This window comes from Babylonia areolata, chromosome 12 (genome assembly GCF_041734735.1).
Source record: "Babylonia areolata isolate BAREFJ2019XMU chromosome 12, ASM4173473v1, whole genome shotgun sequence".
Lineage (NCBI taxonomy): Eukaryota > Metazoa > Mollusca > Gastropoda > Neogastropoda > Buccinidae > Babylonia > Babylonia areolata.
The window spans coordinates 36,276,179-36,302,658 of NC_134887.1; the positions used below are offsets into that span (position 1 = coordinate 36,276,179).

General features: G+C 48.7%; 1 protein-coding gene across 1 annotated transcript in view; it reads left to right on the forward strand.

Annotated features, from left to right (window-relative positions):
- Positions 1-26,480, forward strand: part of LOC143288585 (protein retinal degeneration B-like) — a 57,403-nt gene that overhangs the window by 14,015 nt on the left and 16,908 nt on the right. The window contains exons 3-13 of the mRNA XM_076597208.1: positions 2,179-2,382; positions 3,246-3,482; positions 4,519-4,962; positions 7,814-7,915; positions 13,797-13,934; positions 15,376-15,519; positions 16,341-16,515; positions 18,545-18,749; positions 20,477-21,176; positions 22,303-22,458; positions 25,536-25,684. Of these exons, the coding sequence (XP_076453323.1) occupies positions 2,179-2,382; positions 3,246-3,482; positions 4,519-4,962; positions 7,814-7,915; positions 13,797-13,934; positions 15,376-15,519; positions 16,341-16,515; positions 18,545-18,749; positions 20,477-21,176; positions 22,303-22,458; positions 25,536-25,684 (2,654 nt within the window). The remainder of the gene's footprint in view (positions 1-2,178; positions 2,383-3,245; positions 3,483-4,518; positions 4,963-7,813; positions 7,916-13,796; positions 13,935-15,375; positions 15,520-16,340; positions 16,516-18,544; positions 18,750-20,476; positions 21,177-22,302; positions 22,459-25,535; positions 25,685-26,480) is intronic.

Genomic DNA, 26,480 nt, shown 5'->3' on the forward strand with positions numbered 1-26,480 from the left:
CAACAACAGCAAACAACACAACAACAATAGCAAACAGCACAACAACAACAGCAAACAACACAACAACAACAGCAACAAACAGCACAACAACAGCAAACAACACAAAAACAACAGCAACAAACAGCACAACAACAGCAAACAACACAACAACAACAGCAGCAAACAGCACAACGACAGCAAACAACACAACAACAACAGCAACAAACAGCACAACAACAGCAAACAACACAACAACAACAGCAAACAACACAACAACAATAGCAAACAGCACAACAACATCGGCAGCAAACAGCACAACGACAGCAAGCAACACAACAACAACGGCAGCAAACAGCACAACAACAACGGCAGCAAACAGCACAACGACAGCAAGCAACACAACAACAACAGCAACAAACAGCAACAACAGCAAACAGCACAACAACGGCAGCAATCAGCACAACAACAACAGCAAACAACAACAACAGCAGCAAACAGCACAACAACAGCAAACAGCAACAACAGCAGCAAACAGCACAACAGCAACAGCAGCAAACAACACAACAACAACAACAGCAAACAGCACAACAACAACGGCAGCAAACAGCACAACGACAGCAAGCAACACAACAACAACAGCAGCAAACAGCAACAGCAGCAAACAACAACAACAGCAGCAAACAGCACAACAACAACAACAGCAAACAGCACAACAACAACGGCAGCAAACAGCACAACGACAGCAAGCAACACAACAACAACAGCAGCAAACAGCAACAGCAGCAAACAACAACAACAGCAGCAAACAGCACAACAGCAACAGCAGCAAACAGCACAACAACAAAAGCAAACAAACACATCAGCAGCAGCAAAATCGATCAGCGAATTTAGCGGCAGGGCAAGGGAGGGAAGGAGGGATCTGTTCAGAGTCTGAGGGGTATTCTCCCCTTGAGGAGTTCTTGAGTACAGGTGTGACTGGAAAACCGGGCGTCAGGAATTGGCAAGGGGCCCTGCCCTCTTCACCCTGGAATCATCGTTTTGGTAGATCTGTGTGTGTGTTACCACTCATGGTAGATCTGTGTGTGTGTTACCACTCGTGATAAATCTGTGTGTCTGTTACCACTCCTGGTAGATCTGTGTGTCTGTTACCACTCGTGATAAATCTGTGTGTCTGTTGCCACCCCTGGTAGATCTGTGTGTCTGTGGTAGATCTGTGTGTCTGTTGCCACTCCTGGTAGATCTGTGTGTCTGTGGTAGATCTGTGTGTCTGTTGCCACTCCTGGTAGATCTGTGTGTCTGTTGCCACTCCTGCCACTCCTGGTAGATCTGTGTGTCTGTTGCCACTCCTGGTAGATCTGTGTGTCTGTTGTGTTGCCACTCCTGGTAGATCTGTGTGTCTGTGGTAGATCTGTGTGTCTGTTGCCACTCCTGGTAGATCTGTGTGTCTGTTGCCACTCCTGGTAGATCTGTGTGTCTTACCACTCATGATACATCTCTTTTATCTGTTACCACTCCTGATAAATCTGTGTGTCTGTTACCACTCATGGTAGATCTGTGTGTCTGTTGCCACTCACGATACATCTCTTTTGTCTGTTACCACTCCTGATAAATCTGTGTGTCTGCTGCCACTCATGGTAGGTCAGTGTGTCTGTTACCACTCACGATAGATCTGTGCCTGTTACACTTTGTCTGTTACCACTCATAGATCTGTGTCTGTTACCACTCACGATAGATCTGTGCCTGTTACACTTTGTCTGTTACCCCTCATAGATCTGTGTCTGTTACCCCTCATAGATCTGTGTCTGTTACCACTCACGATAGATCTGTGCCTGTTACACTTTGTCTGTTACCACTCATAGATCTGTGTCTGTTACCACTCACGATGTGATAACCCTGACAGGTATGTCAGCAACAACGTTCAGACAGATCTGTGAGTCTGTAACTATTCTGACTTTGTGGTAGATCTGTCTGTAAACCTCAGAATTTCTAATAGATCTATATCTCTTGAAACCACTTAGGATTGATCTGTGTGTCTGCAACCACTCTGTTATAGATCTAGAATGCCGACAGCTGACAGTGATGGATAGCGATTTAAAAGAAGTTGGGATTGATTTGAAGACAAAAAAGTTGTTAAATAAAGATGGTGTGTGTGTGTGTGTGTGTGTGTGTGGGCGCATGCACGTGGGCGCGTGTTTCCAGGCTGGTTCCGAGCCATCCTGCCCAAGTCGGCGCTGCGTGTGGAGGAGGAGGCGTGGAACGCGTACCCCTACACCAAGACCCGCTACCGCTGCCCCTTCGTGGAGAAGTTCCTGCTGGAGATAGAGACCCGCTACCTCAGCGACTGCTGTGAGGAGGACAACGTCTTCGACATGAAGAAGGCAGAGCTCTCCCAGCGCCAAGTCGGTCAGTGGCTTCCTCTGCCACCAGAGTGTGGGATGTTGGGGGGATGGGAGTGTGGTGGTGAATGCTGATTAGAAGGGAGGAGGGAGAGGAGTGGGGGGAGGGGGGGGGGGGGGGGTATTGTTTCTCAGATATTGAAATTTGGAAATGTTGCAGTCAGTTCAGGTCTGGCAGAATTTCCCGGAAGTGGCAGCTGGGGAATAAATAGCACACATGAGGAATGACATCATCACAGAAGACGTTGAGGTGTAACCAGAGGCTGGGTGATCAGTGGTATTGCTGTATTGATGCCAAAGAAAACAAATCGATGAGGCAACAACAACAGCAACAGAAGCAGCAGCAGCACACACACACACACACACACACACACACACACACGCACGCACGCACGCACGCACGCACGCACGCACGCACGCACGCACGCACGCACACGCCTTCACTGTGTCCAGACATCATCCACATTGCTGTCACAACAATAACAGTAATAAGAACAACACCACCACCAACACACCTTTCAATGTGTCCAGACATCGTCAGCATCGCATGCTGTTATAACAACAACACCAACACTACCACCATCATTACCATTACCACCACCACCACCTCCGCCACCATCAACAACACCACCACCATCAACAATACGAGCACCACCACCATTACCAACTACAACAACAACTACAACAACACCAACATGACAACATCACCACCACCAGCAGCAACAGCAACAACAACAACAGCAACACCACCACCAGCAAAAACCAACACCATCAACAATGACACCCCCCCCCCCACACACACACACACACTCCCCACACCCCTCCCACCAAACCAACTCGCCCTCCCTCCCTCTCCCTCTCTGCGTGCAGACATCATCGACATCGTTCGCGACCCCATCAGCAGCGGGGACTACCGGCGTGAGGAGGACCCAAAGCTCTTCACCTCGGGCAAGACCAGGCGCGGGCCGCTGGACGAGAGCTGGAGGGACGACTACGTGCGGGCCAGGAAGGGGGACAAGTCGGTCATGACGGCCTACAAGCTGTGCCGGGTGGAGTTCAAGTACTGGGGCATGCAGAATAAGATTGAGCGCTTCATCCACGACATCGGTGAGTGAGCTGCTGCTAGCTGGCTGGCTGGCAGGGCCAGTTGGTTTGTGTGTGTGTGTGTGTGTGTGTGTGTATGTGTGTGTTTGTGTGTGTGTGTGTGTGTGTGACCATGTTGAATTGTTTTTTTTTTTGTTTTGTTTTTTTTGTTTTATATGATCATTGTTGTTGTTATTGTTCAAATTTTTGTGATCATTGATGTTTGTATGAGGAGCAGGGCGAGTTTGTGGCCCTTAGGCATAGCCGTGTTGAATTGTTGCTTTTTTTTAATTTTAATTTTAATTTTTTTATTTTTTTATAAATATTTATTGTCGTTGTTGTGGTGGTGGTGGTTGTGATCATTGATGTTTGTGTGAGGAGCAGGGCGAGTTTGTGGCCCTCAGGCATAGCCGTGTCGAATTGTTGCTTTTTTGTTTGTTTTTATCTTTGTTTTCTTGTCAGAGAATGAAAAAAAAAAAAAAAAATCATCTGTTCTTCCATCCGTCTGTCACAGATCAATCACTGATCCATCCATCATCCATCCATCCTTGGGTCTTCTATCCATCCATAGCCCACCCATCTGTCCATCCATCACCCATCCATGTGTACATCATCACCCATCCATCCATACATCCATCCATCCATCTATAGCCCATCCATCTATCCATCCATCACCCATCCATCCGTACACCATAATCCATCAGCCACCTATCCATCCATCACCCATCCATCTATCATCCATCCATCACCCATCCATCTATCATCCATCCATCATCATCCATCACCCATCCATCTATCATCCATCCATCATCATCCATCACCCATTCATCCATCCATCATCATCAATCACCCATCCATCCATCATCATCAATGACCCATCCATCCATCATCCATCCATCTATCCATCCATCATCATCCATCATCATCCACCACCCATCCATCCATCCATCACCCACCCACCCACCCATCCATCCATCCATACATCATCATCCATCAGCCAGCCATCTTGTCAATCCATCATCCATCACCCATCCATTATCACCCAATCACGTGTGCACAGCCCTGAGGAGGACCATGCTGAGGGCGCACCGCCAGGCGTGGTGCTGGCAGGACGAGTACCACGGGCTGACCATGGACGACATCCGGCGCCTGGAGCGAGAGACGCAGCTCCACCTGGCGCACAAGATGGCCGCCTCCAAGGCCGCCGACGGGGAGCCCGGGGAGGACACCCCTGTTGCCGCCACCACCCCCACCACCACCCCCACCAACGCCCCCACCCCTGCCACACGGCCCTCCTCCAAGGGAGAGAACTCGGTGCAGGGGCCGGACGGGGAGAGCGGAGGGGACGGGGTGGGCGGGGGAGGAGGGAGGGAGTACAGTCGCAGTGTGTCCCTGGAGAGCTACAGCAGCGCCTCCACGGTGGTGAACGGGGGGAAGGTGGTGTCCGCTGCCCCCGCACCATCCCTACCCCCAGCTCGCCAGGCGCGCCCCTCCCGCTCCTCAGGTCAGACATGTCGCCTGTTGTGGTTGCCACTGGTGATGGTCAACGGTGTGGCTGGGGTGGCGTGGGGGGATGGGGGTGAGGGGGGAATGTGTGGTTGGACAGTTTTTGTTTAGTGTGTGGGTGTGGTGTGGTGAGGTGTGTGGTCATACAGGCTTTGTTTTGTGTGGTGCGTGGTGTGGTGTGGTGTGGTGTGTGTGGTCTAACAGGCTTTGTTTTGTGTGGTGTGGTGTGGTGTATGGTCTAACAGGCTTTGTTTTGTATGGTATGTGGTGTGGTGTGGTGTGGTGTATGGTCTAACAGGCTTTGTTTTGTGTGGTGCGTGGTGTGTTGTGGTGTGGTGTGGTGTGTGGTGTGGTGTATGGTCTAACAGGCTTTGTTTTGTGTGGTGTGGTGTGGTGTGGTGTATGGTCTAACAGGCTTTGTTTTGTGTGGTGCGTGGTGTGGTGTGGTGTGGTGTGGTGTATGGTCTAACAGGCTTTGTTTTGTGTGGTGTGGTGTATGGTCTAACAGGCTTTGTTTTGTGTGGTGTGGTGTGGTGTATGGTCTAACAGGCTTTGTTTTTTGTGGTATGTGGTGTGGTGTGGTGTATGGTCTAACAGGCTTTGTTTTTTGTGGTATGTGGTGTGGTGTGGTGTATGGTCTAACAGGCTTTGTTTTTTGTGGTGTGGTGTGGTGTGGTGTGGTGTGTGTAGTCTGACAGTTTTGTTTTGTGTGGTGTGGTGTGGTGTGGTGTGGTCTGACAGTTTTCGTTTGTGTGGGCGCGGTGTGGTGTGAAGTCCTACTGGCTGTTTTGTGTGGGTGTGGTGTGGTGTGGTGTGGGATGTGCTCTGATAGTGTCCGTTTGTGTAGGTGTGTGGTGTGGTGTGTGTAGTCTGACAGTTTTGTTTTGTGTGGGTGTGGTGTGGTGTGTATAGTCTGACAGTTTTGTTTTGTGTGGTGTGGTGTGGTGTGGTGTGTGTAGTCTGACAGTTTTGTTTTGTGTGTGGGTGTGGGGTGGTGTGGTGTTGTGTATGCTCTGACAGTTTTCGTTTGTGTGGGCGTGGTGTGGTGTGGTGTGGTGTGAAGTCCTACTGGTTGTTTTGTGTGGTGTGGTGTGATGTGGTGTGGTGTGGTGTGGTGTGTGTGGTCTGACAGTTTTGTTTTGTGTGGTGTGGTGTGGTGTGGTGTGTGTAGTCTGACAGTTTTGTTTTGTGTGGTGTGGTGTGGTGTGGTGTGTGTGGTCTGACAGTTTTGTTTTGTGTGGTGTGGTGTGGTGTGGTGTGTGTAGTCTGACAGTTTTGTTTTGTGTGGTGTGGTGTGGTGTGGTGTGGTGTGTGTGGTCTGACAGTTTTGTTTTGTGTGGTGTGGTGTGGTGTGGTGTGGTGTGTGTAGTCTGACAGTTTTGTTTTGTGTGGTGTGGTGTGGTGTGGTGTGGTGTGGTGTGGGATGTACTCTGATAGTGTCCGTTTGTGTCGGTGTGTGGTGTGGTGTGGTGTGGTGTGTGTAGTCTGACAGTTTTGTTTTGTGTGGTGTGGTGTGGTGTGGTGTGGTGTGGTGTGTGTGGTCTGACAGTTTTGTTTTGTGTGGTGTGGTGTGGTGTGTGGTGTGGTGTGGTGTGGGATGTACTCTGATAGTGTCCGTTTGTGTCGGTGTGTGGTGTGGTGTGGTGTGGTGTGTGTAGTCTGACAGTTTTGTTTTGTGTGGTGTGGTGTGGTGTGGTGTGGTGTGGTGTGTGTGGTCTGACAGTTTTGTTTTGTGTGGTGTGGTGTGGTGTGTGGTGTGGTGTGGTGTGGGATGTGCTCTGATAGTGTCCGTTTGTGTAGGTGTGTGGCGTGGTGTGGGATGTGGTCTCACTGTTTTTGTTTTGTGTGGGTGTGGTGTGGTGTGGTGTGGTGTGATGTGTGTAGTCTGACAGTTTTGTTTTGTGTGGTGTGTGGTGTGGTGTGGTGTGGTTTGGTGTGTGGTCTAACAGGCTTTGTTGTGTGTGATATGTGGTGTGGTGTGGTGTGGCGTGGTGTGGCCTGACACTTTTGTTTTGTGTGTGGGTGCGGTGTGGTGTGGTGTGGGGTGGTGTGGGATGTGGTCTGACTGTTTTTGTTTTGTGTGGGTGTGATTGTCGGCCTGTGTGTGGTGGTTTCTTCCGTCAGTTTGTTTTTTTTTCTCTTTTTTTTTTTCTCTTTTTGCCTGACTGGTGCCGTTTCCTTTGTTGGGCGGCGGGGTTGTGTTCAGTAACGTCACCACATCAACATGCTCAGGTGGAATAAGAATAATGATTGTTATTAAAGGATCATCATCATCATCATCATTATCCTCCTCCTCCTAAAAAAAAAAAAAAAAAAAAAAATTATTATTATTATTTTTTTTTAATTTTAATTTAATTTAATTTTTTTTCATTTATTTTTATTTATTTTATTTATTTATTCATATATATTTATTATTTTTTTCTCAAGGCCACACTAAGCGCGTTGGGTTACGCTGCTGGTCAGGCATCTACTTGGCAGATGTGGTGTAGCGTATATGGATTTGTCCGAACGCAGTGACGCCTCCTTGAGCTACTGATACTGATACTGATACTAATAATGATAATAATGATACGTATACACACAGACATCTGTCTATCTATCTATCTATCTATCTATCTATAGCTATGGAAATATCTATGTATCTATGTATCTATCTGTCTGTATATCTATATGTTCATTCATATGTGGTTATATATATGTAAATACATTTATCTATTTGTGTATGTGAGTGTGTGTGTGTGTGTGTGTGTGTTACTTTGATGATTATCATAATTTTGTTGATATAGTGGTGATGATGTCAGTGGCTTTGTTGACAGCTGATGACAGGTGTGTTTTTTTTTTACCTGCAGGAGCGGGGAAGGAGGGGGGTGAGTGGCGCTATCAGAGTCTGGAGCAGCTGCAGGAGTCGGACAGCTCTGAGGAGGAGTACTTTGACGCTCAGCTGCCGCAGGGTGGGTGCCTGCATGGGATTCCGTCTGTGTCTGTCTGTGTCTGTATCTGTCTCTTTCTCTGTCTGTCTTTGTCTCTGTCTTTGTCAGTCTGTCTGTGTCTGTCTTTCTGTCTCTGTTTGTATCTGTCTGTGTCTGGATGTCTGTCTCTGTCTCTGTCTGTCTTTCTTTCTTGTCTGTCTCTGTCTTTGTCAGTCTGTCTCTGTCTGTCTTTCTGTCTCTGTCTGTCTCTGTCTTTGTCAGTCTGTCTCTGTCTGTCTTTCTGTCTTGTCTGTCTCTGTCTTTGTCAGTCTGTCTCTGTCTATCTTTCTGTCTCTGTCTGTCTCAGTCTCTGTCTGTCTATCTATCTGTCTCTGTCCGTGTCTCTCTCTGTGTCAGTGCCTCTTTTTCACTGATTGTTTGTGTCTCTCATGTCCCTGTGTCTGTCTCCGCGTCTGCGTCTTGTCTCTCTGTCATTTTCTTTCTTTCTCTCCGTCGGTCACTTTCTCTCTGTGTTTGTGTCTGTGTCTCTGCTTTCTTCTCTGTGTTTCTCTGTCTGTGTCTCTCTCTCTCTCTCTCTCTCTCTTCCTCTCTCCATAACAATTGAGCTTCAGTCACTGGGCTGGTGTGGTGACAGAAAACGTTTCCAGGGAGGTGATGCCCAGCTATCCCAACACCTACCACCACCACCCCCAATCCCCCTTCCTGCCCCTCCCATCCCCTTCACCCTGCCTTCCCCAGCTATCCCAACACCTACCACCCCCAACCCCCCTCTCCTCTTCACCCCCACACTCCCCCAAGGGTGATGCCCAGCTATCCCAACACCTCCCCCCTCCTCCTTCCTGCACCCCCCCTCCCCTCACCCCCATCTCCCCAAGGGAGGTGATGCCCAGCTATCCCAACACCTACCTTTCCCCCTTCCTGCACCCCCCCCCCCCTCCCCTCACCCCCATCTCCCCAAGGGAGGTGATGACCAGCTATCCCAACACCTCCCCCCTCCTCCTTCCTGCACCCCCCCCCCTCCCCTCACCCCCATCTCCCCAAGAGAGGTGATGCCCAGCTATCCCAACACCTACCTTTCCCCCTTCCTGCACCCCCGCCCCCACCCCCCTCCCCTTCACTCCCACCCACCCCCAAGGGAGGTGATGCCCAGCTATCCCAACACCAACCTTCACCCCCCCCCCCCTTCCTGCACCCCCTTCCTACTCACCCCCATTCCCCCCCCCCCCCCGAAACCCCCACCTCCCCCACAAGAGATGATACCCAGCTATCCCAACAACTGCTCCCCCCTTTCTACCCCTTCTCCTTCACCCCCACCTCCCCCACAAGAGGTGATGCCAAGCCATCCTAACACCTACCTTCCCCCCCTTCCTGCACCCCCTCACCCCTCCCATCCACCCCCACCTACCTCCAAGGGAGGTGATGTCCAGCTATCCCAACACCTTTTCCCCCTTCCTGCACCCCCCTCACCCCTCCCATCCACTCCCACCTACCCCCAAAGGAGGCGATACCCAGCTATCCCAACACCTTTTCCCCCTTCCTGCACCCCCCTTACCCCTCCCATTCACCCCCACCTACCCCCAAGGGAGGTGATGTCCAGCTATCCCAACACCTTTTCCCCCTTCCTGCACCCCCCTCACCCCTCCCATCCACCCCCACCTACCCCCAAGGGAGGTGATACCCAGCTACCCCAACACCTACCTTTTCCCCCTTCCTGCACCCCCCTCACCCCTCCCATTCACCCCCACCTACCCCCAAGGGAGGTGATACCCAGCTACCCCAACACCTTTTCCCCCTTCCTGCACCCCCCTCACCCCTCCCATCCACTCCCACCTACCCCCAAGGGAGGTGATACCCAGCTACCCCAACACCTTTTCCCCCTTCCTGCACCCCCTCACCCCTCCCATTCACCCCCACCTACCCCCAAGGGAGGTGATGTCCAGCTATCCCAACACCTTTTCCCCCTTCCTGCACCCCCCTCACCCCTCCCATCCACTCCCACCTACCCCCAAGGGAGGTGATGCCCAGCTATCCCAACACCTTTTCCCCCTTCCTGCACCCCCCTCACCCCTCCCATTCACCCCCACCTACCCCCAAGGGAGGTGATACCCAGCTATCCCAACACCTTTTCCCCCTTCCTGCACCCCCCTCACCCCTCCCATCCACTCCCACCTACCCACAAGGGAGGTGATACCCAGCTATCCCAACAACTACTCCCCCTTCCTCCCCCCTCCCCCTTCACCCCCACCTACCCCCACAAGAGGTGATGCCCAGCTATCCCAACACCAACCTTCCTCCCTCCCTTCCTGCACCCCCCTCACCCCTCCCATCCACTCCCACCTACCCCCAAGGGAGGTGATGTCCAGCTATCCCAACACCAAACCCTTTCCTTCCTGCATCCCCCCAGGCCCCCTCCAGGCAGCTATCCCACATCTTCCCCCCCCCCTCCCCTCTTCCTGGGCCCCCCACCACCTTCACCACTCCCACCTTCCCCAAGGGGGAAATGAGGAAGTGAGGGAGACAGCTGGGTGCTCTGTGTCCACACTGCTGTGTGTGTGTGTGTGTGTGTGTGTGTGTGTGTGTAGACTGTCCTGTGATTTGGGTCAGATGATGTGGCTATTTTTGTCAATGGCTGCACGAGCTGGTGGCTTCATGGTGTATGTATGCCTTGTCACGTTGTGTGTTGTGTGGGTGGGTGGGTGGGTGGGTTGATGGGTGTGGGTACTAGGGGAGGATGCAGGGTGGGATGGGCAGGAAGATGTGTGAGGGGGAAGGGGTAAATGGTAGTGTGTGTGTGGCGGAGGGGGGGAGGGGGGGTTGGGGGTATGTGTGTTTATGTGTGTTGGTGTCTGAATGAGTCACAAAAAATGTATTTCCACTTTCTAAAAAAAAAAAAAAAAACAAAAACAAAAAAAACCCGGCGTTCATCGTCATCATCAATAAAACATTAAAAAAAAAACCCCAAAACCCAAAAAAACCCAGAAGATAAAAGAAATAGTTCCAATTTCCTGTCATCAGCCTGATATCAAGGACTCGCAAAACGGGTCAGTCGTGAGCGAAGTCCCCAGGGGTGCTCGCGTCAGATCAGCTGCAAGGTGAGATGGAGTGTCCACAAAAAGTGAATGGACATTAAACCTTTTTCTCTCTCTCTCTCTTTGTTTTTACGTCTGATGGATGTGCAGCAGGAGAGCTGGAGGAAAAACGTTGGTGGCGTTGTGTGGACAAACAACCAGTAATGCGCGTGCGTGCATGTGTGTGTGTGTGTGTGCGCGCGCGCGCAGTGCGTGCATGTGTGAGTATGCACAAGTTTTTATATTGATATGCACTTGTATGTATCCTAATTTCTGTATCTGTGTTTGTGTATGATTTTCGATTTGTGTTCATACATTGTTGTGTACTATCATCCCCAATATTCCTTGTGACCCCGGTACACTTGGTAATAAAGATATATTCTGTTCTACATATTCTATTCTAATGGGCTGTACAACAGAATAACAACAATGATGATAATGATAGCGATGGATGCTCATATAGCGCTCTTTCCAGAGAACTGCTTTTACAAAACACATATCATTGTGCGTGCCACATTAAATCCGTGTTAAATCTACACGCAAAATTGTAGCCGGCAAACGGTACACAGAATTGAACAGAAGAGTGAAAACAGCAACCGCTGCTACTGGTATGTTGCGGCGTGTGACACGCTTGTCATCATGATGATGACAAGAGTGATATAGATTACTTACATGGCACAACCTCCCCCACACAGTGGAGTCTCAGCGCCTCACGTGAAACAACACATATACAACACCGTAATGTTGGCACACAGCGGAACAAAAAGCCAACAACGCATTACCTGTACACACTGAGACAGTAATGCAAACTGTAATTAGGTGAGCCTTCACACCCAAAAAAGCACAAAATAAACCACATTCACACACACGCACACTCACATGCACACACACTCACATGTGACTGGGGGAGGGATGTGGTGATGAAGAACTCTGTGTTGTCTCCCCTGTTAGAGAGGAAGGAAGAGGTGGGTGTGGTGACGGTGAACTCTGTGTTGTCTCCCCTGTTAGAGAGGAAGGAAGAGGTGGGTGTGTTGATGATGAACTCTGTGTTGTCTCCCCTGTTAGAGATGAAGGAAGAGGTGGGTGTGGTGACGATGAACTCTGTGTTGTCTCCCCTGTTAGAGAGGAAGGAAGAGGTGGGTGTGGTGACGATGAACTCTGTGTTGTCTCCCCTGTTAGAGAGGAAGGAAGAGGTGGGTGTGGTGACGATGAACTCTGTGTTGTCTCCCCTGTTAGAGAGGAAGGAAGAGGTGGGTGTGTTGACGATGAACTCTGTGTTGTCTCCCCTGTTAGAGAGGAAGGAAGAGGTGGGTGTGTTGACGATGAACTCTGTGTTGTCTCCCCTGTTAGAGAGGAAGGAAGAGGTGGGTGTGTTGACGATGAACTCTGTGTTGTCTCCCCTGTTAGAGAGGAAGGAAGAGGTGGGTGTGGTGACGATGAACTCTGTGTTGACTCCCCTGTTAGAGAGGAAGGAAGAGGTGTGTGTGGTGACGATGAACTCTGTGTTGACTCCCCTGTTAGAGAGGAAGGAAGAGGTGGGTGTGGTGACGATGAACTCTGTGTTGACTCCCCTGTTAGAGAGGAAGGAAGAGGTGGGTGTGGTGACGATGAACTCTGTGTTGTCTCCCCTGTTAGAGAGGAAGGAAGAGGTGGGTGTGGTGACAATGAACTCTGTGTTGTCTCCCCTGTTAGAGAGGAAGGAGGAGGTGGGTGTGGTGACGATGAACTCTGTGTTGTCTCCCCTGTTAGAGAGGAAGGAAGAGGTGGGTGTGGTGACAATGAACTCTGTGTTGTCTCCCTTGCTAGAGGTGAAGGAAGAGGTGGGTGTGGTGACAATGAACTCTGTGTTGTCTCCCCTGTTAGAGAGGAAGGAGGAGGTGGGTGTGGTGACGATGAACTCTGTGTTGTCTCCCCTGTTAGAGAGGAAGGAGGAGGTGGGTGTGGTGACGATGAACTCTGTGTTGTCTCCCCTCTTAGAGAGGAAGGAAGAGGTGGGTGTGGTGACGATGAACTCTGTGTTGTCTCCCCTGCTAGAGAGGAAGGAAGAGGTGGGTGTGGTGACGATGAACTCTGTGTTGTCTCCCCTGTTTGAGATGAAGGAAGAGGTGGGTGTGGTGACAATGAACTCTGTGTTGTCTCCCTTGTTAGAGAGGAAGGAAGAGGTAGGTGTGGTGACGATGAACTCTGTGTTGTCTCCCCTGTTAGAGAGGAAGGAAGAGGTGGGTGTGGTGACGATGAACTCTGTGTTGTCTCCCCTGTTTGAGAGGAAGGAGGAGGTGGGTGTGGTGACGATGAACTCTGTGTTGTCTCCCCTGCTAGAGAGGAAGGAAGAGGTGGGTGTGGTGATGATGAACTCTGTGTTGTCTCCCCTGTTAGAGAGGAAGGAAGAGGTGGGTGTGGTGACGATGAACTCTGTGTTCTCTCGCCTGCTAGAGAGGAAGGAAGAGGTGGGTGTGGTGACGATGAACTCTGTGTTGTCTCCCCTGTTAGAGAGGAAGGAAGAGGTGGGTGTGGTGACGATGAACTCTGTGTTGTCTCCCCTGTTAGAGAGGAAGGAAGAGGCGGGTGTGGTGACGATGAACTCTGTGTTGTCTCCCCTGTTAGAGATGAAGGAAGAGGTGGGTGTGGTGACGATGAACTCTGTGTTGTCTCGCCTGCTAGAGAGAAAGGAAGCGGTAAGTGTGGTGACGATGAACTCTGTGTTGTCTCCCTTGTTAGAGAGGAAGGAAGAGGTGGGTGTGGTGATGATGAATTCTGTGTTCTCTCGCCTGCTAGAGAGGAAGGAAGAGGTGGGTGTGGTGATAACGAACTCTGTGTTGTCTCCCCTGTTGCAGAGGACGGAGAGGGAGAGGAGGGTGGGGCCGGGGGCGGGGGAGGCGTGGTGCGTACCTCCTCCATGGACATAGTGTCCACCGGTGACGAGTTCAGTGACACTGGCCCCCCCACATCCCCCTCTGCTGACCTCGACCAAGGTGAGGGTGTGTGTGTGTGTGTGTGTGTGGGTGGGTGTGTGGGTGGGTGTGGGTGTAGGTGTGTGTTTGCCAGTGTGTGCGTGTGTGTTTGACAGTATGTGTGTGTATATGTGTTTGCCGGGGTGTGTGTGTTTGTGTGTGTCTGCGTGTCTATGTCTGTGTGTATTTGCCAGTGTGTGTGTGTGTGTGGTGTGTGTGTGTGTGTGTGTGTGCGTGTGTGTGTGTTTGTATGTGTGTGTGTGTATGCGTGCCTGATTGTGTGTGTGTGGGGGAGTATGTGTGTGATATTGTGGGTTTTTTGGGGGAAGAGTGTGTGTGTGTGTGTGTGTGTGTGTGTGCGTGTGTGCGCGTGTGCGTGTGCATGTGTGTGATTTTGTATGTGTGTGTATGATATTGTGTGTGTGTGTGTATACACGTGCACGTGCGCACTTGCCTGTGTGTGTGTTTGTGTGCGCATATATGTTTATGCATGAGAGGTGAAAGAAACATGGGAGTGTTTGTGTGAAAATGAGCGCAAATCCATGTACATGTGTCCTTGAGAGAGAGGCAGATAGAGAGAGTCAGTGTGTGTGCTTGTGATTGTGCATGACAAATAAGAGTAACATTGTGTGCAGTACTTGGTCAGTTGTTTGATCAGCACAGACATGGGCAGTAGTTGATGATTTAAACAGTTGCCCTGGATACATTGTATGCACACACACACACTCTCTCTCTCTCTCTCTTTCTCTTTCTCCTCCTCTCTCTCTCTCACACACACACACACACATGCTTGCACACATACATACACACACACACACCATTTCTTCTAACAGTTGTGTCTGGATGGGTTTAACGTGGGTAATAGTGTTTCCAGTTCCCACTGTTCAGATGTGGAGAGCCTGCTTATGTGTGTTGCTGACTGTTCAGATGGGGGGGGGAGACCCCCTTTGGGCGGTGGGTGAAGATGTTTCAACAGATGTCTCGGGATGGGTTTGACTCTTTCACCACCATAGGCGACTTCAGTTGACTAGACAGTGCACCGCCATTGGCGACTTTAATCGACATCGAGGGGTCATGTTGACGAGACCATTTTTCACATTTCTAACAAAGCTTGAAAGCTGCAGACAGTTTCCCCTGCCAGTTGAACAGCGACTAACCTTTGGCCCCTGACCGGGTTTGAAGTGAACAATTCCGTTGTGTCGTTTTGACAGGAACCGAAGCCTGTGACTGAGAGGATCATACGCTTCTGAAAATACTTGGCGCTGGGGAGCGTTTTTCACACAGAAACTATGCAGTGGAAAAGTGAACATGGTAAATGTGTTGCTGACTGTTCCGACTGGGTGATGATCCGACAGATGTCTGTGGGATGAGTTTAATGTGGTTAATGTGTTGTGGATGAGTTTAATGTGGTTAATGTGTTGTGGATGAGTTTAATGTGGTTAATGTGTTGCTGACTGTTCAGATGGGGAGACCCCCTTTGGGCGACGCGTGGAGATGTTCCGTCAGATGTACAGTGTGGACCACTCGCTGCCCTGTGGCACGGAGTCACAGCCGTCGTCCGCCGATGTCTGTCCTGTCAGAGTGCTCTTCCTTGTGCTGCATGGCGGTGAGGCTTGGCTCAGGGGAGGGGGGTCGGGGGGGGCGGGGGGTGGTGTTTGTATGCATGTGTGTGTGTGTGTGTGTGTGTGTGTGTGTGTTGCAATCAATGCAAAACACTCCTAAATCTCTCATTCATGTTTGAGAATGTTTGTGGAAAACTGGTGTAAATCTGACATTCTCTGTGGTGAAAAAATTCATGGGAAGGTTGGACTCGGTAGTTTCAAACCTACAATTGTAACATGATTCTACCATGGTAAAGTCAGCAATAGTAGGATGAAGAATCACTTTGAGGACTCAGCTAAGTTGTTTCAAACCAACACTTGTCACATGATGCTACCATGGTGAAATCAGCTTCAGAAGGGGCAAAGAATCGTTCCAGGGAATCGGCAGTTTGATACAAAGCCACACTATTGACAGGAGGAAGGTGGCAAAATGGTTAAGACGCTCAGCTGCCAATATAGAGAGAGTCCTTGAGGGTGTGGGTTCGAATCCCGCTCTCGCCCTTTCTCCCAAGTTTGACTGGAAACTCAGACTGAGCGTGTAGTCATTCGGATGAGATGTTAAACCAAGGTCCCGTGTGCAGCACGCACTTGGCGCACTGAAAAAGAACCCAAGGTAACGAGAGTGTTGTCCTCTGGCAAAATTCTGTGGAAAAAAATCCACTCTGATAGGTACACAAATATATAAACATGCACTCCAGGCCTGACAAAGGGCGTTGGGTTATGCTGCTGGCCAGGCATTTGCCTTGAAGGTGTGGTGTGTATGGATTTGTCCAAACGCAGTGATGCTTCCTTGAGAAACTGAAAAAAACTGAAACTGTGTCGACAGGCAACATCCTGGAGTCCACGCAAGGCACCACGTCCAAGCGCAGCGACTTCATGACCCTGCAGTCGACCTTTCAGACGGTGGTGCAGTCGCACTACCATGTGGCGGCCCACCACATCGCGCTACGCATGGTGCAGTGCCCCCACATGTGTGCCGACACGCTGGGCGTTCTGTCCAGGTGGGTGGGCCTTGTCCTTGTTGGGCCTCTGCTTTGCTTTGTTGTTTTTGACTCACTTGTGTAAACAAAATGAGTCTATGTTTTAACCCGGTGTTCGGTTGTCTGTGTGTGTGTGTGTGTCTGTGTGTCCGTGGTAAACTTCAACATTGACATTTTCTCTGCAAATACTTTGTCAGTTGACACCAAATTAGGCCTAAAAATAGGAAAAATTCAGTTCTTTCCAGTCATCTTGTTTAAAACAATATTGCACCTCTGGGATGGGCACAAAAAAAAAAAAAAAAATGAAGCCTAATTATATGCAAACTGCATTTACTGTTATATTTATATTTTTTGTATTCTCTAAACTTGGCACTTTGATCTGATATTCTGACCCAACAACAAGAGCAGTCATTATTATCATTTTTTGTTCAAACAGGAACTTCTTTTGCTAAGCATGGAAGTTTTATTTATTTTGCAAACGTTTTGGTGCAGATAGTAAAAAAAGGAAATTACTCTGTAATTAATGCTAGGGGACTTAATTTGCTTTAAACTGATTTTTCTCATCTTAAACATTACATTTTGAAATTATACTCAATACATAAAAAGCTTGGATTTAAAAAAAAAAATGTTTTAAAGTGTATCACAAGTGAGTCTTGAAGGCCTTGCCTCTTTTGTTGTTTTTGTTTTTATGTTGTCCCCTTTTTTAAAAACAATAGTTGGGTCTCTTGCATACAGACAAAAACCAAAAAAAACGACACAATGAATTAACACTGAAAAAAAAAAAAATTAAAAAGAATGATTGATTCTAAGTTTTGTACACATAATTGTATGATTTGTACGGCTTCCTTCCATATTATTGTCTTGGGTCTTTTTTTTTCTTCTTTTTTTTCTTTTCTTTTTCTTTTTCCCTCACAAGCCCAAAATCAGTAAATGTAAAAGTTGTATGCCTCTTTTCATATGGGTGATTTATTCCATAAATGCTTATTGATTACTATGACATAGTTATGGAATGCCGGGTATTGGTTTTGATTATTGCCACGTTGTTTAGTTGATTGTGTAATTTATATGGTCAAGCCCAGAAAAAAAGAAGAAGTTATTTCTAAGTATTGTTTGGTTGTTGTTTTCTGTTTGTTCTCACTTTGTCCATAAAAGAAAAATGCTCATTGTTATACGAAGAATTTTTTGGCTACATTTTTGTTTTGTTTTCACGTTATCCCGTTAAAAAAACACAGTTATTCTATGTAATGTCTATTGTTATTATTATCATCATTATTAAATCAATTTCACAAATTTTCTTTTTCTTTTTATACTATATTTATCCATTGTTTGGGGGTGGGTTTTTTTTTTGCCATTTTGTATTTACTTATGTGTTTGCACATTGTTTCTTTCTGTCTGTCTCTCTGTCTGTCTCTCTTGTCTCTCTCATTTTTGTATGTATGTCTGTACATATATGTTTTTTTTGTTTTGTTTTTGTTTTTATAACAAAATGAACCCTTCCTCCCCACCCGCTGCTACCCCCCCCCCCCCCCCCACCCCCACATCCCACCCCTTTCCCACTCATCGGAACCTCCCCCCTCCAAGTCCCCCACCCACACCCCCAAGCCCACCCGCCCCATGTCCCTCCCCCGAAAAATCTCCACCCTTTTTTTTTTTTTTTTCCCCCCCCCCCGGAATTTCTTGGTTCAACCACCGTTTTATTTTGTATTCATTATAACAATTCAGAGTAGATGGAAAAGAAAGGGGAAAAAACAAAGAAAGAAAAAAAATGAATACAGTGTACATTAACAATAACATCGTTGTCATAAGTCATTATACTTATTTGGTCAAGGTGGACGCATTTTCATCATGTGTAACAGTGCAGTTTTATAACATATAATAGACATTATATCTAGCATCGGCATAGAGTTATGGACATTCCACCCTTTACCCACCAGGCTCCGTTACTGAGTTTCGGAACCCAGGACCCTCGATTGAAAGTCCAACACTTTAACCACTTGGCTCTTGCGCCTGTCTATTTTTTTATTATTTTTTTTTAATGTTTGTCTTGCAGCCTGTCACCGTTCAGCTACAGCAGTCAGGCCAGTGAGGACGGGAACATCGCTGCCACCCAGGACTTTGTTCCCATGGGCGCCATCGCCCTCTTTGCCACTTCCTCCGCAGAGTACCACGACTATGTCAACGCTATGGTGTGGCGGGCAAACTCCGTCTACCGCGACTTCCTCCACTCCCCTGAAGGCCGGGGATTTAGTGGACAGGTGTGTTGGGTTTTTTGTTTTTAGTGTCTGTGTGTTTAGTGGACAGGTGTGTTGGGTTTTTTGTTTTTAGTGTCTGTGTGTTTAGTGGACAGGTGTGTTGGGTTTTTTGTTTTTAGTGTCTGTGTATTTAGTGGACAGGTGTGTTGGGTTTTTTGTTTTTTGTGTCTGTGTATTTAGTGGACAGGTGTGTTGGGTTTTTTGTTTTTTGTGTCTGTGTGTTTAGTGGACAGGTGTGTTGGGTTTTTTGTGTCTGTGTGTTTAGTGGACAGGTGTGTTGGGTTTTTTGTTTTTAGTGTCTGTGTGTTTAGTGGACAGGTGTGTTGGGTTTTTTGTGTCTGTGTGTTTAGTGGACAGGTGTGTTGGGTTTTTTGTTTTTTGTGTCTGTGTGTTTAGTGGACAGGTGTGTGGTTTATGTTTTTTGTGTGTGTGTTTAGTGGACAGGTGTGTTGGGTTTTTGTTTTTTGTGTCTGTGTGTTTAGTGGACAGGTGTGCGGTTGACTCGTCCTCAGAAAGAAAAGATCTGAGCACATCACTCCTCTATTGCAACATCTCCACTGGCTCCCTGTCTCACACCGAATAAAGTACAAGATCAGCACTCTATGCTACAAATGTATTCACAAATCAGCCCCTTCCTATCTCTGTGGCTGCCTTCACCTCTACACTCCATCTCGCTCACTATGATCAGCTTCGGATCCACTCTATTTACACATACCCAGATTCAAACTCTCGACTGTTGGCTGCCGTTCTTTCTTTGTCTCTGGACCTTGCAATTGGAATGAACTTCCTCCTTTGCTTCGTCAAGTCTCCACACTCAGCTCTTTCAAGTCTGGCCTTAAAACCCACCTCTTCCCAAAATAGCCTCCCTTCCCTGCCTCTTCCTTGTCTTCAGTTTCTCCAGTTTTAGAGTTATGCGTGTGTGAGAATGACTGGTGCAAAAGCACTTTGATTTGTCTATGCACAAGATTCAGCGCTATATAAATACCATTATTATTATTATTATTATTATGTTTTTTGTGTCTGTGTGTTTAGTGGACAGGTGTGTTGGGTTTTTGTTTTTTGTCTGTGTGTTTAGTGGACAGGTGTGTTGGGGTTTTGTTTTTTGTGTCTGTGTATTTAGTGGACAGGTGTGTTGGGTTTTTGTGTTTTGTGTCTGTGTGTTTAGTGGACAGGTGTGTTGGGTTTTTGTGTTTAGTGGACAGGTGTGTTGGGTTTTTGTGTTTTGTGTCTGTGTGTTTAGTGGACAGGTGTGTTGGGTTTTTGTTTTTTGTGTCTGTGTGTTTAGTGGACAGGTGTGTGGTTTATGTTTTTTGTGTCTGTGTGTTTAGTGGATAGGTGTGTGGTTTATGTTTTTTTGTGTTTAGTGGACAGATATGTCAGTTTTTTTTGTCTGTGTGTTTAGTGGACAGTTACATGGTTTTTGTCTGTGTGTTTAGTGGACATGTGTGTGGTTTTGTCTGCGTGCTAAGTGGAGAGGTGTGGTTTTAGTCCGTGTCTTTAGAGGGCAGGTGTGGAAGAACCCATGACAACATAAGTATTGGCCTCTGGCAAAATTCTGCAGAATAAGACCATTCTGATAGGTACACAAACATATATATGCATGCGCTAGTGTGTTGGGTTACACTGCTGGTCAGACATCTGCCTGATGTGGTGCAGCATATATGGATTTGTCCGAACACAGTGATAGAAGCTGGAAGCTGAGACTTTGCCACCCCGTGTGTGTTTCCCAGGTGTGTCTGCTGGCGGACTCCACTGGTTCCCTGCTGTCCTATGACGCCCTCACGCGCTGCCACTCCCCTTTCATGCGTGTCGGCAGTCACTACGGCAGTCACTACGGCAGTCACTATGGCAGCCGCGAGAGCATCGACGCTCTCCAGGATGACGCAATCAGGTTCACCGCCGCCGACGACCCCGACACTAACAGCCAAAGTCACTACGACCCCGACCTTGACCCCGGTGCCCCGCGCTGCAAGGTGGAGCGCAGCCGGAGCGAGACGTCCCCGCCCAAGAACCCCCCGGACCTGATGCGCAGTGACTCCACGCGGCCCCGCCCCCCTGCCCCCAACAACCCCTCCACCCCTGCGGCCAGGCTGAGCGCCAGCGTCAGCGAGCACAGGGACCGGTCGAGGAGGACGAGCTCCGGCAGCAACTTTGACTACGCCGTGTTTGACTTTGAGGTGTCGGAGGTGTTCATGTTCGGGTCCCCCCTGGCCCTGGTGCTGGCGTACCGGCGGGTGTTCTCTGGGGAGGATCGGCACTGCCCCCCCGCCCGCCCCGCCTGCCACCAGGTGTACAACCTCTTCCACTCCAGCGACCCCCTGGCGGTGAGGCTGGAGCCGCTGCTCAACGACAGCTTCAAGCACATCCCCCCGGTCAAGGTCGCCCGCTACTCCAAGTTCCCCCTCGGGGATGGGGAGCCGGTGCATGTCGGTCAGTATTCTACAGGGGGCGAGGGGGTGGGGGGGGGATTGGTTGTGGAAGTGTGTTTGTGTGTGTGTGCCTGTAGTGTGTGTGTGTGTGTATGTGTGTGTATCCATGTAGTGTGTGTGTGTGTGTGCATATCTGTGTAAAGTGTGTGTATGTGTCTGTGTATCTGTGTAAAGTGTGTGTGTGTGTGTACCTCTGTGTGTGTGTGTGTGTGTGTGTGCGTGTCTGTGTAAAGTGTGTGTGTGTGTGTGTGTGTATCTGTGTGTGTGTGTGTGTATCTTTGTAAATTGTGTGTGTGTATGTGTATCTGTGTAAAGTGTGTGTATGTGTGTGTATCTGTGTGTGTGTGTGTATCTGTGTAAAGTGTGTGTGTGTGTGTGTGTGTGTGTGTGCGTACCTATGCGCATATCTATGTAAATGTGTGTGTGTGTGTGTGTGTTCATATCTGTCTAAAGTGTCTGTGTTTGTGTGTGTGTTTGTGTGTGTGTGTGTGTGTGTGCATGTGCGTATCTGTGTAAATGTGTGTGTGCACGCGCGTGTGGTGTCTCGTCCCCCCCCCCACTCTCCTCCCACTCCGGATACCAGGACTTCCTCTCCTGTCGGTTTTCTGTCTGCAAGCTTGTATTGTTGGTTTGTCTCTTGCTGAAAATTTCACAATGACACACTTTGTGTGTGTGTTCCGGAAAAGTAAAATTACCTAGCTGAAATGTTACTTTTTGGCTCAACCAACTGAAAACAATAATCTGTTTGAAAAAGTGCATTTAACGGAAAATTTCAAGTCAATTGCCTTTCACAAAAGGAAATGGCTAGCTTACTTTTGACAGTAATTGTAGCCTTTGATTGTTTGAAAGAACTTTCTGGAACTACAAACCCATTGTTCACTGACGATTCCTTGGCAGAGGCCTTATAGTAGGATTCATGTTTCTCTGGCAGTGATCAGGGTAACCACAACTTGTTTACATGTCAGTTCGTACAACTACTCAGAGTAGGGTACAAAAATGGGACATATGTACTTATGAAGCAGTACATATGTACCCAGGAAGTGGTACACATGTACTTATTAAGTGGTACACAGGTACTTATAAAGCAGTAAGTATGCACTTACGAAGCAGTACACAAACCCTTGCAGTGGAGACGGTGCAGAGCCACATCAAGGTGTTCACGGAGAGTCAGCGGTGCTCCAGCTCTCCGGCACACCCCGCGCTGCAGCGCCAGCCCAGCAACACCAGCATGAACTCCACCACCTCCGGCGTCGGGGAGAACACCGTGTCGGCCATCACCAGTGGTGAGACTTTTGGCCTGCCGTCCCCTCTCCCTGTGGTGACACTGCTGTCCCCCCTCTCCCTGTGTGTTTGTGGTGACAGTGGTGTCTCTCCCCTCTCCCTGTGGTGTTTGTGGTGACAGTGGTGTCTCTCCCTGTGGTGTTTGTGGTGACAGTGGTGTCTCTCCCTGTGGTGTTTGTGGTGACAGTGGTGTCTCTCCCTGTGGTGTTTGTGGTGACAGTGGTGTCTCTCCCCTCTCCCTGTGGTGTTTGTGGTGACAGTGGTGTCTCTCCCTGTGGTGTTTGTGGTGACAGTGGTGTCTCTCCCTGTGGTGTTTGTGGTGACAGTGGTGTCTCTCCCCTCTCCCTGTGGTGTTTGTGGTGACAGTGGTGTCTCTCCCCTCTCCCTGTGTGTTTGTGGTGACAGTGGTGTCTCTCCCCTCTCCCTGTGGTGTTTGTGGTGACAGTGGTGTCTCTCCCTGTGGTGTTTGTGGTGACAGTGGTGTCTCTCCCCTCTCCCTGTGGTGTTTGTGGTGACAGTGGTGTCTCTCCCTGTGGTGTTTGTGGTGACAGTGGTGTCTCTCCCCTCTCCCTGTGGTGTTTGTGGTGACAGTGGTGTCTCTCCCCTCTCCCTGTGGTGTTTGTGATGACAGTGGTGTCTCTCCCTGTGGTGTTTGTGGTGACAGTGGTGTCTCTCCCTGTGGTGTTTATGGTGACAGTGGTGTCTCTCCCCTCTCCCTGTGGTGTTTGTGGTGACAGTGGTGTCTCTCCCTGTGGTGTTTGTGGTGACAGTGGTGTCTCTCCCCTCTCCGTGTGGTGTTTGTGGTGACAGTGGTGTCTGCTCTCCCCTCTCCCTGTGGTGTTTGTGGTGACAGTGGTGTCTCTCCCTGTGGTGTTTGTGGTGACAGTGGTGTCTCTCCCTGTGGTGTTTATGGTGACAGTGGTGTCTCTCCCCTCTCCCTGTGGTGTTTGTGGTGACAGTGGTGTCTCTCCCTATGGTGTTTGTGATGACAGTGGTGTCTCTCCCCTCTCCCTATGGTGTTTGTGGTGATAGTGGTGTCTCTCCCTGTGGTGTTTGTGGTGACAGTGGTGTCTCTCTCCTCTCCCTGTGGTGTTTGTGGTGACAGTGGTGTCTCTCCCTGTGGTGTTTGTGGTGACAGTGGTGTCTCTCTCCTCTCCCTGTGGTGTTTGTGATGACAGTGGTGTCTCTCCCTGTGGTGTTTGTGGTGACAGTGGTGTCTCTCCCTGTGGTGTTTGTGGTGACAGTGGTGTCTCTCCCCTCTCCGTGTGGTGTTTGTGGTGACAGTGGTGTCTGCTCTCTCCTCTCCCTGTGGTGTTTGTGGTGACAGTGGTGTCTCTCTCCTCTCCCTGTGGTGTTTGTGGTGATAGTGGTGTCTCTCCCTGTGGTGTTTGTGGTGACAGTGGTGTCTCTCCCCTCTCCCTGTGGTGTTTGTGGTGACGGTGGTGTCTCTCCCTGTGGTGTTTGTGGTGACAGTGGTGTCTCTCCCTATGGTGTTTGTGGTGACAGTGGTGTCTCTCCCTGTGGTGTTTGTGGTGACAGTGGTGTCTCTCCCTATGGTGTTTGTGGTGACAGTGGTGTCTCTCCCTGTGGTGTTTGTGGTGACAGTGGTGTCTCTTTCTGTGGTGTTTGTGGTGACAGTGGTGTCTCTCCCATCTCCCTGTGGTGTTTGTGGTGACAGTGGTGTCTCTCCCCTCTCCCTGTGGTGTTTGTGGTGACAGCGGTGTCTCTCCCCTCTCCCTGTGGTGTTTGTGGTGACAGTGGTGTCTCTCCCTATGGTGTTTGTGGTGACAGTGGTGTCTCTCCCATCTCCCTGTGGTGTTTGTGGTGACAGTGGTGTCTCTCCCTGTGGTGTTTGTGGTGACAGTGGTGTCTCTCCCCTCTCCCTGTGGTGTTTGTGGTGACAGTGGTGTCTCTCCCTGTGGTGTTTGTGGTGACAGTGGTGTCTCTCCCATCTCCCTGTGGTGTTTGTGGTGACAGTGGTGTCTCTCCCTATGGTGTTTGTGGTGACAGTGGTGTCTCTCCCCTCTCCCTGTGGTGTACTGTGATGATGATGATGATAGTGATGATGACAATGATGATGATGATGACAGTGATGTTGCAGTGGTGGGGCAACAAGCGGATGGACTACGTGCTGTACTGTGATGATGATGATGATAATGATGACGATAATGATGGCAGTGATGATGATAATGATGATGACGACGAAGATGGTGATGGTGACGATGATTTGATGACAGTGACGTTACGGTGGTGGGGCGACAAGCGGATGGACTACGTGCTGTACTGTATGTTGATGATTATGATAATGATAATGATGACGATAATGACAGTGACGTCATGGTGGTGGGGCAGCAAGTGGATGGACTACGTGCTGTACTGTGATGATGATGATGATGATAATGATAATGATGATGACAGTGACGATGATGATGATGATGATGATGATGATAATGATAATGATGATGACAATGATAATGATGATGACAGTGACGTCATGGTGGTGGGGCAACAAGAGGATGGACTATGTGCTGTACTGTGATGATGATGATGATGATGATGATGATGATGATGATGATGATGATGATAATGATGATGACAGTGATGATGATGATGATGATGATGACAGTGACGATGATGATGATGATGATGACAGTGACGTCACGGTAGTGGGGCAACAAGAGGATGGACTATGTACTGTACTGTGATGATGATGGTAATGATGACAATGATGTTGATAATGACGATGGTAATGACGATGATGACAACGATAATGACGATGACAGTGATGTCACGGGTGTGGGGCAACAAGCGGATGGACTACGTGCTGTACTGTGATGATGATGATGATGACGATGATAATGATGATGACAGTGACGATGATGATGATTATGATGATAATGACAATGACAGTGATGTCATGGGTGTGGGGCAACAAGCGGATGGACTACGTGCTGTACTGTGATGATGATGATGATGACGATGATAATGATGATGACAGTGACGATGATGATGATTATGATGATGACAGTGACGATGATGATGATGATGATTATGATGACGATGATGATGACGATGGCAGTGACGTCACGGTGGTGGGGCAACAAGCGGATGGACTACGTGCTGTACTGTCCCGACGTGCTGCACTCCTTCCCCACCAGCGCCCTGGCCCCGCTCTTCCACTCCAGCTTCTGGGAGTCCACCGACACCGCCGCCTTCATCCTCAGACAGGTGACCAGGCCCCTGCAGCAACAACCACATTCTCATCAACAGCAGCAGCATCATAATCATTGTGACCATCAACAAAAAAACTACAGCAGGAATAACACCATCATCAACAATAACAACATGATCATCATCAACAACAAAAACAACAACAGTAATTATCATCATCATCATCATCAGCAACAACAACAACATCATCAACACCATCATCAACAATAACAACAACATAATCATCAACAACAAAAATAAACAGTAAGTATCATCATCATCATCATCAACAATAACAACATCATCATCATCAACAACAACAACAGTATCAGCATTATCATCATCATCATCATCACCATCTACAACAGCAACAAAAACAGCAACAACAACAATAATTATCATCATCAACAATAACAACATCATCAGCAGCAGCAACAACAATATCAGCATTATCATCATCATCCTCCTCCTCCTCATCCTCCTCCTCATCATCATCATCCTCATCATCAACAACAAAAACGACATCATCTTCATCATCATTATCATCATCATCCTCCTCCTCCTCATCCTCCTCCTCATCATCATCATCCTCATCATCAACAACAAAAACGACATCATCTTCATCATCATTATCATCATCATCATCATCAACAACGTCATTGTCATCATCATTATCACCAACAGCAACAACAACAGCGACATTGCCTTTCTGTCGGTCTGACTATATGGATGTCTGTTGAGTTTATGGCTTGTTTGTTTACACTGTGGTTTGTGTGAGTGTGTGTGGATGTGTGCATGCACATGCGCATGTGTG